This window comes from Sceloporus undulatus, chromosome 1, assembly GCF_019175285.1.
Source record: "Sceloporus undulatus isolate JIND9_A2432 ecotype Alabama chromosome 1, SceUnd_v1.1, whole genome shotgun sequence".
In the NCBI taxonomy this organism is placed as follows: Eukaryota; Metazoa; Chordata; class Lepidosauria; order Squamata; family Phrynosomatidae; genus Sceloporus; species Sceloporus undulatus.
In genome coordinates this window covers 35026502-35040925 of record NC_056522.1, presented here as the reverse complement: position 1 = coordinate 35040925, position 14424 = coordinate 35026502, and the positions used below count along the sequence as shown (strand labels likewise).

General features: G+C 40.8%; 1 protein-coding gene across 2 annotated transcripts in view; it reads left to right on the top strand.

The window, feature by feature from the left end:
• Positions 1 to 14424, top strand: part of LPGAT1 (lysophosphatidylglycerol acyltransferase 1) — a 118205-nt gene that overhangs the window by 71223 nt on the left and 32558 nt on the right. For both annotated transcript variants that reach the window (XM_042471032.1, XM_042471030.1), the window contains exons 4-6: positions 3083 to 3201; positions 6659 to 6754; positions 7407 to 7680. In XM_042471032.1, the coding sequence (XP_042326966.1) occupies positions 3083 to 3201; positions 6659 to 6754; positions 7407 to 7680 (489 nt within the window). The remainder of the gene's footprint in view (positions 1 to 3082; positions 3202 to 6658; positions 6755 to 7406; positions 7681 to 14424) is intronic.

The following is a 14424-nucleotide window of genomic DNA, read 5'->3' as shown; positions in this document are numbered from 1 at the left end:
GGCCTGGAAGACAAAGAGCCCTCCTCCAACCACCATCTTGAGGGGGAGAGAGGCCAGGCTTTGAAGACAAAGAGCCCTCCTCCAACCACCATCTTGAGGGGGAGAGAGGCCTGGCCTGGAAGACAAAGAGCCCTCCTCCAACCACCATCTTGAGGGGGAGAGAGGCGTTGCAATTTTTTTTTTATTGTATTGCAATTTTACTGTACACCGCTATGATCATTGCGGAATAGCGGTCTATAAATAAAATTATTATTATTATTATTATTATTATGGAAGGGTCTCTCTGGTCCTTGGCTGAGCGAAGCATTTGCTGGATTTTCTTCGTCGGTTTGTAAACCATTTGCAGGTTATGCTTCCTCACCACTTTGCCTATTCTGTCTGTGACTCCTTTGATGTATGGTAAAAATACCTTCCCTTTGGGTAGCTGCTTGTCTTCACTCCTTTGGGTTTTCCTGGACCTGACAGCCCTTCTGATGTCTGAGCTGGAATAACCATTAGCCTGTAGAGCTTGGTCCAGGTGCTTCAGTTCATCTTCCAAGAAGTGGGGTTCACAGATGCGTTTTGCCTGGTCTACCAGTATTTTGATTGTGCTTCTTTTTTGTCCTGGGTGATGGTTGGAGTTCTTGTTCAGGTATCTGTCTGTATGTGTGGGTTTTCAGTATACTGTGTGACCCAAACGTTGGTTCGGTTTGCGGATGACTAGGACATCCAAAAATGGCAGTGTTCCTTCCTTTTCTTTTTCCACAGTGAATTGGATGTTGGGTTGGATGTTGTTCTGATGGTTCAGGAATACAGCCAGGTCTTCTTCTCCATGGCTCCAGATGGTGAAAGTGTCACCCACATATCGGAACCAAGTTGTGGGCTTTTTCGGTGCCGTTTCCAGGGCTTGCTTTTCAAAGTGTTCCATGTAAAAGTTTTCTCTTAGAGGGCTTCCCATTGCTACTCCATCTCTCTGTTCGTAGAATCCATTGTCCCACTAGAAATAGCTTGTGGTGAGGCAATGTTTGAACAGGGCTGTGATGTCTTCTGGAAAAATCTGTCGGATGAGTGTCATGGTGTCTATTATGGGGACTTTGGTGAACAGGGAGACCACATCAAAGCTGATTAATATGTCTCCAGGTTTTAGTTCAAAGTTATTGATTTTTCCTATGAAGTGAGCTGAGTCCTTGATGTAGTCAGGATTCTGCCCTATATGGGTTTGTAATTGTGTGGCCAGAAACTTGGCCAAGTTATATGTGGGGGATCCAGTAGCACTCACTATGGGTCGGAGTGGAATGGAATACTTGTGGATCTTGGGAAGTCCATATAGTCTTGGTGGGAAAGCTTCAGATTTGCACAAACTTTGTCTTGTGGTTGGCTGAATTGAGGAGTTTTTGATCAGGGTGTTCATTTTTTCTGGTGATTTTGTCGGTTGGGTCTTGTTGACCAAATGCCATAAAAACAGCTGAAACCCGCACTGGATACATCATGGACCATCATCAATTTCACACAGCGGAAACTTTCAAACGAGGAAACATCCATCCTGGCCAAAGGAGGCACCTTTGCAGTAACCACCACCAGAATTCCTGTTGAGGACATCATTACCCAGGTTGAATCCGCCCTCCACCATCTTCCAGAGGAGGAAGCAGAAGAGATAAGAGGGGAAACAGGAAGGATTCTGCACAAGGCAAAACCACCTTCCAGCAACATAACCAAAAAAGAAAGAAAAGCCACCAAGGACCTCAATTCAGATCCAGAAATCATCATTCTCCCAGCAAACAAAGGCAATACCACAGTAGTGAAGCCTTCGATTTCACACTCCTCTCAATATTGTTTTCTTTTTTTGAAATGTTGGTTGGCATGTTGTCTGGTTCCCTCCCCAATGAAGATCACATCTTTTCTTAGATAACAAAATCCTTTCTTTTCTCACAGGAATTTTATATTTTATGGTTCTGTTTATGTATTTTCCTGTGGGGCTTTCCTCCCTTATTGCTCCTACATTTGATTATATTGTGGGAGAGTGGTGCTTACCTTCTTGTAATCTGTGCAGAGAATTTTTTTCTTGGGTGGGCTGAATATAATAAATAAAATATTGCTGCTCTTTATAAAAGAGTTGGTTCTAATATCATTAGTTGTTCTTTTTCTCTTGAGTAGTTTTCCCCCTTGAACTTGTTCATGCTTGGAGTTCTCCCACAGCAGTTACCCTTGTAGCCCGAAAAACCCACAAAAAATTATAGTTACCCTTGTGCTTCCTCTGTTTCTTCAAACCCTTTTTCATATCTATCCTTTTCTGGGAAATCATCAGTTTAGTGAGTTGTACCTTATTGAGATATTTCAGTGAAGCAAGTACCTTAACAGCTCTCATTTATCACAAACATCTATTTACTCGTGCTTTGCTCCTCTCCCATTGTCTCCACTGCCCTTGACATTTTGATCGCCTGTTCATTTATGTCTCCTAAAAAGTTAAATTAAAAAGTCAGTTAATTTAATTTAAGTAACAAACAGATTAGTTCTGTAGTCCTGTATGTATTTTCCCTAAAGTCTTTACTTTTACAAGCAGTTGTCAATGCATGTTAGAGAGAGCAAATCAAATGAGAAAGATACCAATGTGAACTTTATTAAGTAAATCAGTATGCAGAAGGATTTTAAAACTAACATGGCTATGTCTATGAATTCTATCTTTATTAAGTAAAGTTGAACTAGCAGAATGTGGAAGTGTTCCATTCTACCTTTTCCAGTTCTAACTGGTGCTTCCCCCCATGTGTAAATTAATGTGGTCTGCTAGTATGTCTCTTGAATGTATGTGGGTTGTGTTGATTTAAAAATAAGTATGTGCTCAAGTAAATAACTTTACCTAAGTAAAAAAAACACCCTAAATCAAATTGCCATTCCCAGCTAGAGTAGGCTTAGTGAAGAGATGGAACTTATGTACGTTCTTACTTAACGTTTCATTGTCAGATGATTCAGTGGATCTACTCTAGTTGAAACTACGAATTAGATTCCAGCCTGTGTACTATTTTGAATTGACTTGTAGATATTAATTTATAATATGTAATTTAAATAATTGTTTTTTTCTTTCTTTTCCTCCCCTCCCCCCAAAAAGTCATAGAATGGGGAGATGATGTTAAAACAATCTCAGAAGATGAAGCTGTGATGTTGGTAAACCATCAAGCAACAGGAGATGTTTGCACTCTAATGATGTGCCTTCAGGACAAAGGCACGGTATGCGATTTTTGTATATACAATTGTTATATACTGGGTAGGCCTTCATGGGTACTTTCTGAGAACTGCGGCACTGAAAGACACTGAAAGTTAAGATATTTTACTATCCAGTCCCAAGGCACAAATCTATATCCATTGAAACTTTTAAACATATTCTTACCCTGCACATTAAATAATGTCCCCTAGGTAGCTATTCCTCAGAAGCAGAATGCACAAACAAGTGAGATGTTTATAGGCCAAGAAAACAATCTGGGTGGCCCAAGAAAGTAAACCAAGCTAAATGGTGTTGCGGAAGGCACAAATAAAGAGTTACTTCCTTTTGTCAGCTTCCTACTAGAGTTTTTGTTTATATAGTGAATGTTACCCAGTAACAGAAAGTAAAGTAGTGGATATTCAAGAATAACCGACACTCTTATTTTTGCTCTTATGTGCTATAGATAATGGCTGCCAAATGAGACATACTACAATGCTGTGGCCATTCATTATAACACATTCTTAACTCTAACTTCTTCATAGAGGTGATGGAATGGAAATTGTGTACTTCTCATGATCTTCAGCTTTGATAGCAGCGAGATCTAGTCTGCAAACAGTGTTGGTTTGGAAAAAATTATGATCTTTACTCCTTTATGCTTTACTCTAGTATAAAATGGATTTCACTTTAAAGTAAATATCTGATTTAATATATAATCTTATTGCTATCTAATGTAAAAATATAAAATCATATACAGTGGTACCTCGGGATACGAAATACCCAGGTTACGAAATTTTCGGGATACGAAAATATCCCATAGGAAAACATTGTTCCGGGTTACGAATGTTTTTTCGGGTTACGAAAAAACTTTTGGTGCTTTTTTCGGCTTTTTCGCACGGAATCGCGGCTTTTCCCCATTAGCGCCTATGGCAATTCGGCTTACGAAGGCTTTTCGGGTTACGAACGGTGCCACAGAACGAATTAATTTCGTAACCCGAGGCACCACTGTATACTACAACTTATCTGTTCAAAAAATGTCTGAACTGGTTTAAAAACAAAATTCACATGGTAGGAAATATGTTAATACTAAAGCTGATACTAAAATGAAACTGTTTCCAGTATATAATGGATAAATTAATCTGTCTCTTGAACAATAGAGAAAACTAGTTGCGCACTAAGGCAATAACACCAGACATAAGGACATGTATGAAACTACCTTTATACTGAATCAGAACTTTTCTTCCTGTGTCATGGAAATGAGAAGTCTCCAGCTTTTGGGTGGCATTGGGTACAGTGTTTTCATTGGTGGAGATCTGTAGGACAGCGGCCTGGGCCTCTCCCTCTTCATTTATCAGACATTAAAAGATTGATAGGTTTGCTTTTGAAGATGTGTCATTTGACATTATGTCTTGCAATAGGTATGTAGTTTTGTCGTGAACAGTTATCCACCCTATGTTGTGACCGCTTGGGCAAGTCTTCACATAAACGATTATCTCCTCACACTTCAGGAAAATTGAACATTGGTACTTACAATGAAGGTTCTTTTTCTGAATTACTGGGGATGGAATCCTTCCTGCCCTTGTGGTGGAGGTTAGTGTAGTTCAGTTGTTGTTGTTTGAGGCTGATGCTTATCCAGAGCTTGTCATTCCATCACTGTGATAGGGGGAAGGTTTGTTTCTCCTGCTTGTGGAGGTAAGGCTGGATTGAGGGTTCTTAAAGCCCTGCCTAAAAGCTGTGAGGGAGGAATGAGACCAAGCATGAAGAATTCTTTCCTCGCTAGTGCAGAAAAGGAACCTTCATGTTAAATGTTTCAATCTAAACTCTTAAACTTTAATGCAACTTTTTTGTGCTTTGTGGCAGAATTGTTTAACCCTGTATATCACTTTTGGCCTCAGACTAATGTGAATTGTTTTCTCATAGTAGAACAACAAATTTATCAAACACAGGTGATAGCACTTTATCAACACACACAAAATTAACAGTGTATTTTAAATATTAATTTTTATTTCTGGAAAGTTTTAGTTAGTCCAGATCCCGTATGATCTTAGAGGCTAATTGAGGTCAGCCCTGGTTAATACTTGGAAGGAAATGGCAAAACCATCTCTTGAGTATTCCTTTTCTAAGTAAACCCTATGGAATTCATGGGGTTGCCATAGGTTGACAGGCAACTTATAGACACATACACATACAGAACAGGAGAAATTTACCCTACAAAATACAGACTTATTTGTTGATAGAGATAAATTATTTTGAAATTAAGTGGCTGCATGGTGGTTGAAATTAAAATGGTTGGTTGGTGGTTGATTATTTTGAAATTAAATGGATGCATGATATTTATACCTGAGAAGCTGCTGTTGGCCATGGCTTTTATCACAACTAAATAACACAGTCAAGTACATGTATGTTTGTTGGCACAATATTTTAATGTGGTCCTTATTTTCCTTATTCGAAGTGCATAAAAATTATATCATTCAAAATGTGTACTGTATTTGTATTGTTAAAAATTTGTATTATTCAAAAATGCTACAAGTATGATAGACAAAGTGCACTAGGTGTGCTACAGGTGGATCTGATAGGAGTTAAAATGATTGAAGTTTGGTTTTCTTTTTGCCACACCCTTAACATTTCAAAACTCCCATTCATTATTGTATTACTGCACAGTCTTTAAAATGTAATTTCCACCAAGTGGATACCGCCTCCTTTTAAAATGGATCAATTAAATAATGCAGCTGATACATTTCATTAAACTATCCATATTTAGTTTATTCTTGGATTATTCCTTTGTTCTTGTTCTCTCTTGCAAACAAAACAAAACAATAATGAAGTGTAAAATCGAACAGAACATTTGATTGAAAGTAAGGACTGTTTAAACTCATCTCTGTCAAATATATTTTAAAAACATATTAGCATTGCAAAATAATTTCAAGAATCTAGAGAAAAAAAGATTTACTCCAAGATGCTTAACATACAAATAAATCTATTTTCTTCTGTAAAATAAAAATTATGAAGGTCTTGGGATGGGGTAGCAATAGATGACAGATGAGCACTTGTTGAAAATTAATAACATGTAAATATTCTTAAAGATACAGCATTTACATTTAGTCTTTTCCATTGTAAGAAGAATTTACTGTATGGATTTCTGTCCACTTCTGTATCACTGCCTTCGAGTCATTTTCAACTCATGGCGACACTGTGAATGAAACATCCCCAAGAATCTCTGTCCTTAACCACTTTGCTCAAGACTTGCTGGCTCAGTGTCATGGCCTTCTTGTTTGAGTCTTATCTATGTGGCATGTGGTCTCTTTATTCCTACTGCCTTCCACTTTTGCTAGCATTATTGTCTTTTCTAGTGAGTCATGCCTTCTCATAATTTGGCCACTTCTGCATATGCTTGTATATTTTTTATGAAATACATGTACACATCCACCTGTCGCAGAAGTCATTTTTCTTTGAATGTATTGACAAGTTCTTATCTGATTTTTTCAGGTTGTTCGTCAGATGATGTGGCTGATGGATCATATTTTTAAATATACAAATTTTGGAATTGTATCTTTAATTCATGGAGACTTCTTTATAAGACAGGTAACAGTTAAAAAACATTAGTGGCATCAGCTGTGGTGGGTAGGCAAAGTGTGTAACATAAATTGAACAATGTGAAGTTGAAGGCTTTCATGACCAGCATCAATAGTTTTTTTATGTATTTGGGGGGGCTATGAGGCCAAATTCTAGAAAAGTTTTTTTCCTGACATTTTGCCAGCAGCCGTGGCTGGCATCTTCAGAGAATTCTGACATGGAATTGAGTGGGGAATATATACTGTTGGTTGAGAGGAAGCGATTTACATGTTAATCTGTGTATTGTTCTGTTGCTGAATGGCAAAGCCCCAGAGTGTCTATTTAATTAATGATCCATTGTTTGCTGGGGAAACCCTTTCTCCCTGGGGGTTTTCATTTGTCTGGGCTGGGCCTTGACTTTGGTTTTTTCAGGACTGGTAGCCAAACTTTGTTTACTTTAAGGGTTTCTTCTTTTCTGTTGAAGTTGTCCAGGTGTTTATGGGTTTCAATAGCTTCCCTCTGCACTCTGACTTGATAGTTGAGTGTTTGTTTTTCTTTCCTTAGCACACTAAATTCAGTATTGATTGGAGGGGGGGGAGTTCCTTGGGAACCTCTGATTGCTTGAAAAAAAAAGATAATCTTAATTTTACTTGGGTATTTCCATTTATCTTTCGTATTTTAGGGAAAAGCTTACCGTGACCAGCAGCTTGTGCTTCTCCAAGAACATCTAGAAAAATATTACAGGAGCCGTGATCGCAAGTGGATTGTATTGTTTCCAGAGGGTGGTTTTCTTCGGAAAAGAAGAGAGACCAGTCAGGCATTTGCCAAGAAAAACAGTTTGCCATTTCTCACACATGTTACATTGCCAAGACTTGGGGCCACACAAGTTATACTGAAAAATCTGGTACCTCAGCAAGAAAATGGAACTTTGGCAGGTGGAGATGCTACAGAAGCAGGTATAGTTCATCATCAGCTGTTTGTACAGCGTGTCCGTGTCATACGCAGGCGTGCTTTATGCAGCTTTCAGCATATGCTGAAAGCCGCGCGGGGAGAAGGGACGTCGCGTCCTATAGGGACTAATGGGGCGTGCGCACTGCCACGCCGCCATGTGCATGAGCCCCATTCATTTAAATGGGGCTTGAACATAGGTGGTATTTTACGTGGGGGGAGTCCAGAGTGGATCCTCCATGTAAAGCAAGGGTGCATTGTATAATCAACTGCCATCTCATCAGAATCTCAGACAGTGTCAGGTTTTAGTCCGTGACATAATTGATAGACCATATTGTATATGCCAATTTGTTCATGTTGAAATTCTGACTTTATAAATTTGACATTCATCCAAACTGGCGCAGCATTTTTAAGATGTAACAAATTCACTTTGGTCCTTTAATAATTAACAAATGCTTATTGTTTCTTTTTTTTAAAAAAAAATGCCTGAAGATAACTGGTCATTCTTGGATCATCTAACTGCTTCTGTTTAACTATTCTGGGATCATAGAACATGGCAACCATGTATTGGCATAGGAAGGATATTGTGAGTGAGTGGTTTGTAGTAGACAGTGATATATAAATTACTACTTCTATATCTTTGACTTTTTTCCAGTTGTGCATCTATTAGACTTTCACCACCAGAACAACAATACATAGCGTTCTCACCTACAGTGTTAAAGCATTCAAAATCTTTTACGGCTGGTTAATTTTAAAACAGTTCTGATGCAATGATCTCCTCCTCACTTCGAGCAGTGATACTCACTATGGTGTCTGTGGGCTGAAAAGTTTAAAAACAGCTGGCTTAATGTCATGGAAATAAGTTCTAAAAGCAATTTGCATTCATTACTTTTGTAAGAAGAAGAAAACTTTATTATTTTGTGTATGTACTGTATGCAGATCCATTTAATTGCTCTACAGTTGTGCTATCTGCAGCTTTGGGGTGGGGGTTCTTCATATAACTTCCAGTCATTTCTATAGTGCCATCTGAGAAGTGGAGACTGCTCAGATGAAAGGCATGCAGAAATGTAGCTGGTCATAGTAATGAAATATGTTATTCCAAGGGAAGTATTGCAGATGTACAGCAGTGATGGCTGTGCCATTCATTGGTGTGACTTGAAGCATGCTGTACCTTCTCACCAATTGCTTGTTTGACTTCTGTTTTAATTTTAATTAGACTAGACTCCTCTTTTTTCCCTTGCTGAAAGATAGGCAAGGAGGGAGCACCCAAAGGACAATAATAGGAAGAGGTGGCAGCTTCAGACTTTGCCAGAATATAGATAGCCATACATTGTAGCTCTTTCATAGAATCCCACATGAAAGAGACAAATGATAGTTTTTATTTTTCAGCATACACATGCATTTACAGGTATTTACATTTGGAGAGTTGCAGTCATTACTTGATGACCATAATTCCACATCCTCCAACATTTCACATATGACTATTGGAATACATGTAGCATGATATGTCCAAATTACAATAATCTCACCTTAGTCGTCTTAATGCACATTATAATTTAGGTCAGATTTCATTTTCTCATAACATGCTCACTTTGAGCCAATCAGCCTAATCCAGGGGTAGGCAACCTTTTTGAGCCGGGGGCCGGGTTGGTGTCCCCCAGACAACGGGTGTGTGTGTGTGTAAATAATTCTCTTCCTCCTCCTCCTTCTGCTCCCCCTCCTCCTCTTCCTCCTCTTCTTTCTTCTCCTCCTCTCCTCCCCCTCCTCCATGCGCTGCGCGGCCTGGGGGCGGGGCAGAGGAGAAGGAGGAGAAGGAGGTGGGCGGCGCGGGCCCGTGCGGGGAGGCAGGGAGGGCAGCGCAGGGCTTCCCCCTTTGCCTCCTCTGCCCCAGGCCGCACGGCCCTCCTCTTCCTCCTCCGCGCAGTGGAGGAGGAGGGCAGCACGGTCAAGTGGCCTAGGAGGAGGAGGAGGTGGCGGCGGTGGCAGGACCGGGCTGGGGCCGGTCCTGCCACCTCTGTGGCCCGCATCTGGCCCGCGGGCCGGGGGTTGCCAACCCCTGGCCTAATCTATATTACAGAGGATGGAGAGATATGCATGGGTTGCTGGCCAAATGAGACCCAGCAGGCTGTAGTGGTTTGATTCTGCACTGTGACTCTGGAGACCAGGCTTTGATTCCCAGCTTGGCTATGAAACCCACTGGATGATCTTGGGCAAGTCACATACTCTCAATCTCATAGGAAGGCAATAGCAAACCTCCTCTGAACAAATCTTGCCAAGAAAGCCCTATGTTAGGTTCACCTCAGGGTTGCCATAAGTTGAAAACAGCAACAACAGTAACAAGCTGGCCAAGCCCCTCAGATTTTACCACATTACTGCACTACACTCTTATAGTGCTGCTATTCCACTTCTACTGCTCTGGCTGCCTCCTGTTGTATTCTGAGGTTTGCAATTCAATGAGGCCCAATGATGCCCAAGAACTCTCTGGCTGAGAATTCTAAATGCCCCTCCTTAAACTGCAAATCCCAGATTGCAGCAGAAGGCAGCCGGAGCAGTTAAAGTGGAATAGTAGCACTATAAGAGTGCAGTGCGGTAATCTAGAGGGAGCCAGATACTACTTCCCTCCTTTGGCTATCCTGCAGTAAGCTACTATCCACACAACATCTGGGAAAACATCCCTTTCAGACATGAGGATTGTACTGTATTGCCTTTTGTTGTGGCCTGTATAACTTCAAAGGGGAGTCATGATAAATTCTTGCAAGCAGAAAGAGGAAAGCAGCCAAGGCAGTGAGACAGATGTGGTTTCCCTGCCCTAACTGGAACATTTGAAAGTTATGTAGTTCAGGATTTATTTGACTGCTTATAAAGATGGGGTGGGGGTGGGATTGATACTGAATAATTGTATATCTTAGGCTGGTCCTTCTGCTTTAGACTGCCAGAAGGGTCTCATATTTAGAGGAAGCAACTTTCTGGAGTAGCTCTTGGGCTGGGGCTATAAGGAGAGGTGGAATTGCTCTGTGGTCCCTTGACAGAAACCTCCAGGATACCAGCTGGATAAAACTGTATGTCTGATTTCTTTTGTTCCTCTGTGTTTCCTGTTTTGGTCCCTTTGTCTTCATTACTGGTAGCTTTTCACTTAATTTTAATTGGTATAGTAGGATATAGTTCTGGAGACTGTTGTTGTTAACTGCCCTCAAGTCGACCCTAACTCATGGCAAACCTGTAGATAAGACAGACCCCTTGTCCTCCAGTGCTCTGCTTAGGTCCTGCAAACTGAGGCCCGTGACCTCCCTGATTGAGTCTACCCATCTGGCATGCGTCTTCCTCTCTTTTGCTTCCCTCTACCTTTCCTAGCATCATTGTCTTTTCTAGTGAGTCATAGCTTCTAGTGATGTGTCCAAAGTACAACAGCCGCAGTTTCATCATCTTGGCTTCCAGAGAGAGTTCAAGTTTGATCTGTTCAAGGGCCTATTTGTTTGTTTTTTTGGCTGTCAGTACTCTTCTTCAGCACATCTCAAATGAGTTTTTTCTTCTTCTTTCTGTTGGATTTCTTCACTGTCTAGCTCCATACATGGTAATGGGGAATATAATGGCTTGGACGATTCTAACTTTAGTGTTCCTTAGCATCTTGTCTAGTTTTTTTCATGGCTGCCCTTCCTATTCCAGTCTTCTTCTGATTTCTTGGCTGCAGTTTCCATTTTGCTCAATGTTTGATCCATGGTACGGGAACTTTTTAACTATGTAAACATCCTCATTGTCAAGGCTGAATTCATATAGAACCTCCATGATCATTATTTTAATTTTCTTTATGTTCAGCAGTAGGCCCACCTTTGCACTTTCTTCTTTGATCTTAATAATTGTTTCAAGTCTTTAAAACTTTTTTCTGCTAGTAGTTTGTTTAGGCAGGTATTTAAACTGGAAAATTTTTAAAGTTCTGGGAGTGGTGTATTGTTTTAAAGTGTGTGTTTTTATAGTAATTTTATCATTTTAAAATTGTATTCTATTTTTGAATGAATGATCTTTTTAATATTGTAATAGTTTAATAACATTTTAATTGTCAATTTTGTAGGTTTTTAATTGTATTGTGTTTTTTAGATTGTAAGCCACTTTGGGTCCCAGCTTTGAGAGGAAAGCAGGTTAGAAATAATAAATAATAATAACAACAAAAACAACAACAGCAGTAGCAACAACAACAACACCATAGTGTCATCCAGATATCTTAGATTGTTGGTGTTCCTGCCTTCTGTCCTCACTCGTCCTTATTCTGGCCCCTGTCATATTTTCACCTTAGATTCTGATAATGTTCCTGCTCGTGTTATCCCTTGTGTGCTATAAGTCTTTCCCATCTATGTTCTTTTTCTTATAAGATTTCTTTGGTGGGAGAGTTTTCAATTCAACTGTGTTAACTCCCTGCTGTACTTTCTTTTGGTAGCTTGATGTTTTTCTTTGTGGTCTTTCTGACTCATGTATACCAGAATTCACCCTTCCTGCTACTACACTTGTCAAACGTTATGGCTCCTGCTATCCTTTATCTGCTGCACTAGCACTTGCAGCTTCCTTTGTTTGTAATGTTTTTATTTAATTTTTTAGTAAGCTTACTGAACGCTCTTACAATTTTATTTTATTTTTACATCTTTTCTTCTATAGCAGAGCTTAGAAGTAATGTGTTACAAGTAATCACATTAATTTGTAGCATATTACATTTGGCTCCCTGAAGGGTTTGGTTTTTTTTAAATTACTATTGTAATTTTAATTACTATTGAACAGTCTGGCCAGAGAGAGGAGAAGGAGAGGAGCTGCTTGGCAGCCATTTTGAGACCGTGTGCTTGAGACCGTGTGCTCGTTGCTGAAGGGGCGGAGCTTCTGTGTGTCACATCTGTGAGTCACAAGGGGGCGGAGCTAGCAGACTAGCTTTATATACCAACTTCCATTTTAGTTTTCTTTAACTCAACAACTCTGCTCAAGTGGCATCAGGTTAGAATCAGACATTGAAACAGAACCTTCCCTTTAAGTGTAAGATAGCAGCCAGTACTTTCCTTTAAAGAAGTATTCCCAGTAGATTGACTGTTATATTCATTACTAAAGACTTTGCAGTATGGACAACGAGGGATCTGCTGCAGTCACCTGCAACTCTTGTGGGATGTTTCTCTTCTTGCCTACAGAAGTCGAGAACTTCACATGCACCAAGTGCAAGTTGGTAGCACTCTTGGAGGAGAAAGTGCAGCAGCTGGAGGCCAGAGTAGCTACACTTCAGCATATTAGGGAACAAGAGGTTTTTCTGGACACAATAGAACTAACCATCTTGGATGAGTACCACGCAGAGGAAGATGCTAGGGTGGAAGAGGTCACTTGCCAAACAGAGGAGGCAGACAGCTGGAGGAATGTCACAAAGAGAAGTAAGCCAAGAAAGAATTGTTCGGGGAGCTTGCAGCTAGAGAATCGATTCGAAGCTCTTTCCCTTATCAAGGAGGATGAAGAAGAGCAGCATGGACAGACTTCAGGGACAGAGCAGGGGAGCCTGAGAGTCCCACCCGAGGGAACAGTCGCTGCTAAGCCTCGGAGGAGGCGTGTGGTCGTAGTGGGGGACTCCTTGCTCAGGGGTACAGAAGCAGTGATTTGTAGGCCTGACAAGATGTCTCGAGAGGTGTGTTGTCTTCCAGGTGCAAAGATCCGTGATGTGACAGAGAGGCTGACAAGACTGGTCAAGCCTACTGACCAATACCCCTTCCTTTTGGTCCACGTGGGAACTAATGATACTGCAAGACACAGCATTCAGAACATCAAAAGGGATTACGAGGCGCTTGGTAGGAAGCTGAAAGGAATGGATGTACAGGTTGTCATCTCGTCTCTTCTGCCAGTTGAAGGGCATGGTCCAGGAAGGGAGAGGAAAATAGCAGATGTGAACAACTGGCTTCGCAGATGGTGCCGCCGAGAAGGATTTGGATTCTTCTATCATGGGCTGCGGTTCCATGAGGAGGGACTTCTTGCAACAGACGGGTTGCATCTCACTCCAGTTGGAAGAAATGTTTTTGCCAACAGTCTCAAGAACTTGATCAGGAGAGCTTTAAACTGAGTTCCGAGGGGAAGGGAGACAAAATTAAGGAAGGCGAAAGGGATGGCGAAAATAGTCAAACTGACATAAAGTAAACAAGGCAAACAGTGCAAGGACCCAACAGTGGGAGGCAAAAAAACTTGCACAGGCAGCAAGTAAAAGGGAACCATGGTCTGCGATGTCTCTACACTAATGCACAGAGCATGGGAAATAAGCAAGATGAACTCGAACTCCTAGTACAACAAAGCAAATATGATATAATAGGCATCACTGAAACCTGGTGGGATGAGTCTCATGATTGGAATGTGGAAATAGAGGGGTATAACCTTATTAAGAGAAATAGGCCAAACAGGAAAGGAGGAGGAATAGCACTATATGTCAGGGATATTTACACCAGTGAAGAGATCCTGGACATCAATCATGGAAGCCAGGTGGAGAGCATCTGGATAAGAATCAAAGGGGAGGGAAACAACAAGGATGTTACGGTGGGAGTCTACTACAGACCCCCAAGTCAGACTGAGGAATTGGATGATATCTTTCTAGAACAGATGACCACACAGTCAGAAAAGAGAGATGTAGTAGTGATGGGCGACTTCAACTATCCTGATATTTGCTGGAAGTCAAACTCAGCAAAATCCTCAAGGTCTAGCAAATTCCTCACTTGCCTGGAAGACAATTTCATGGTCCAAAAGGTGGAAGAGGC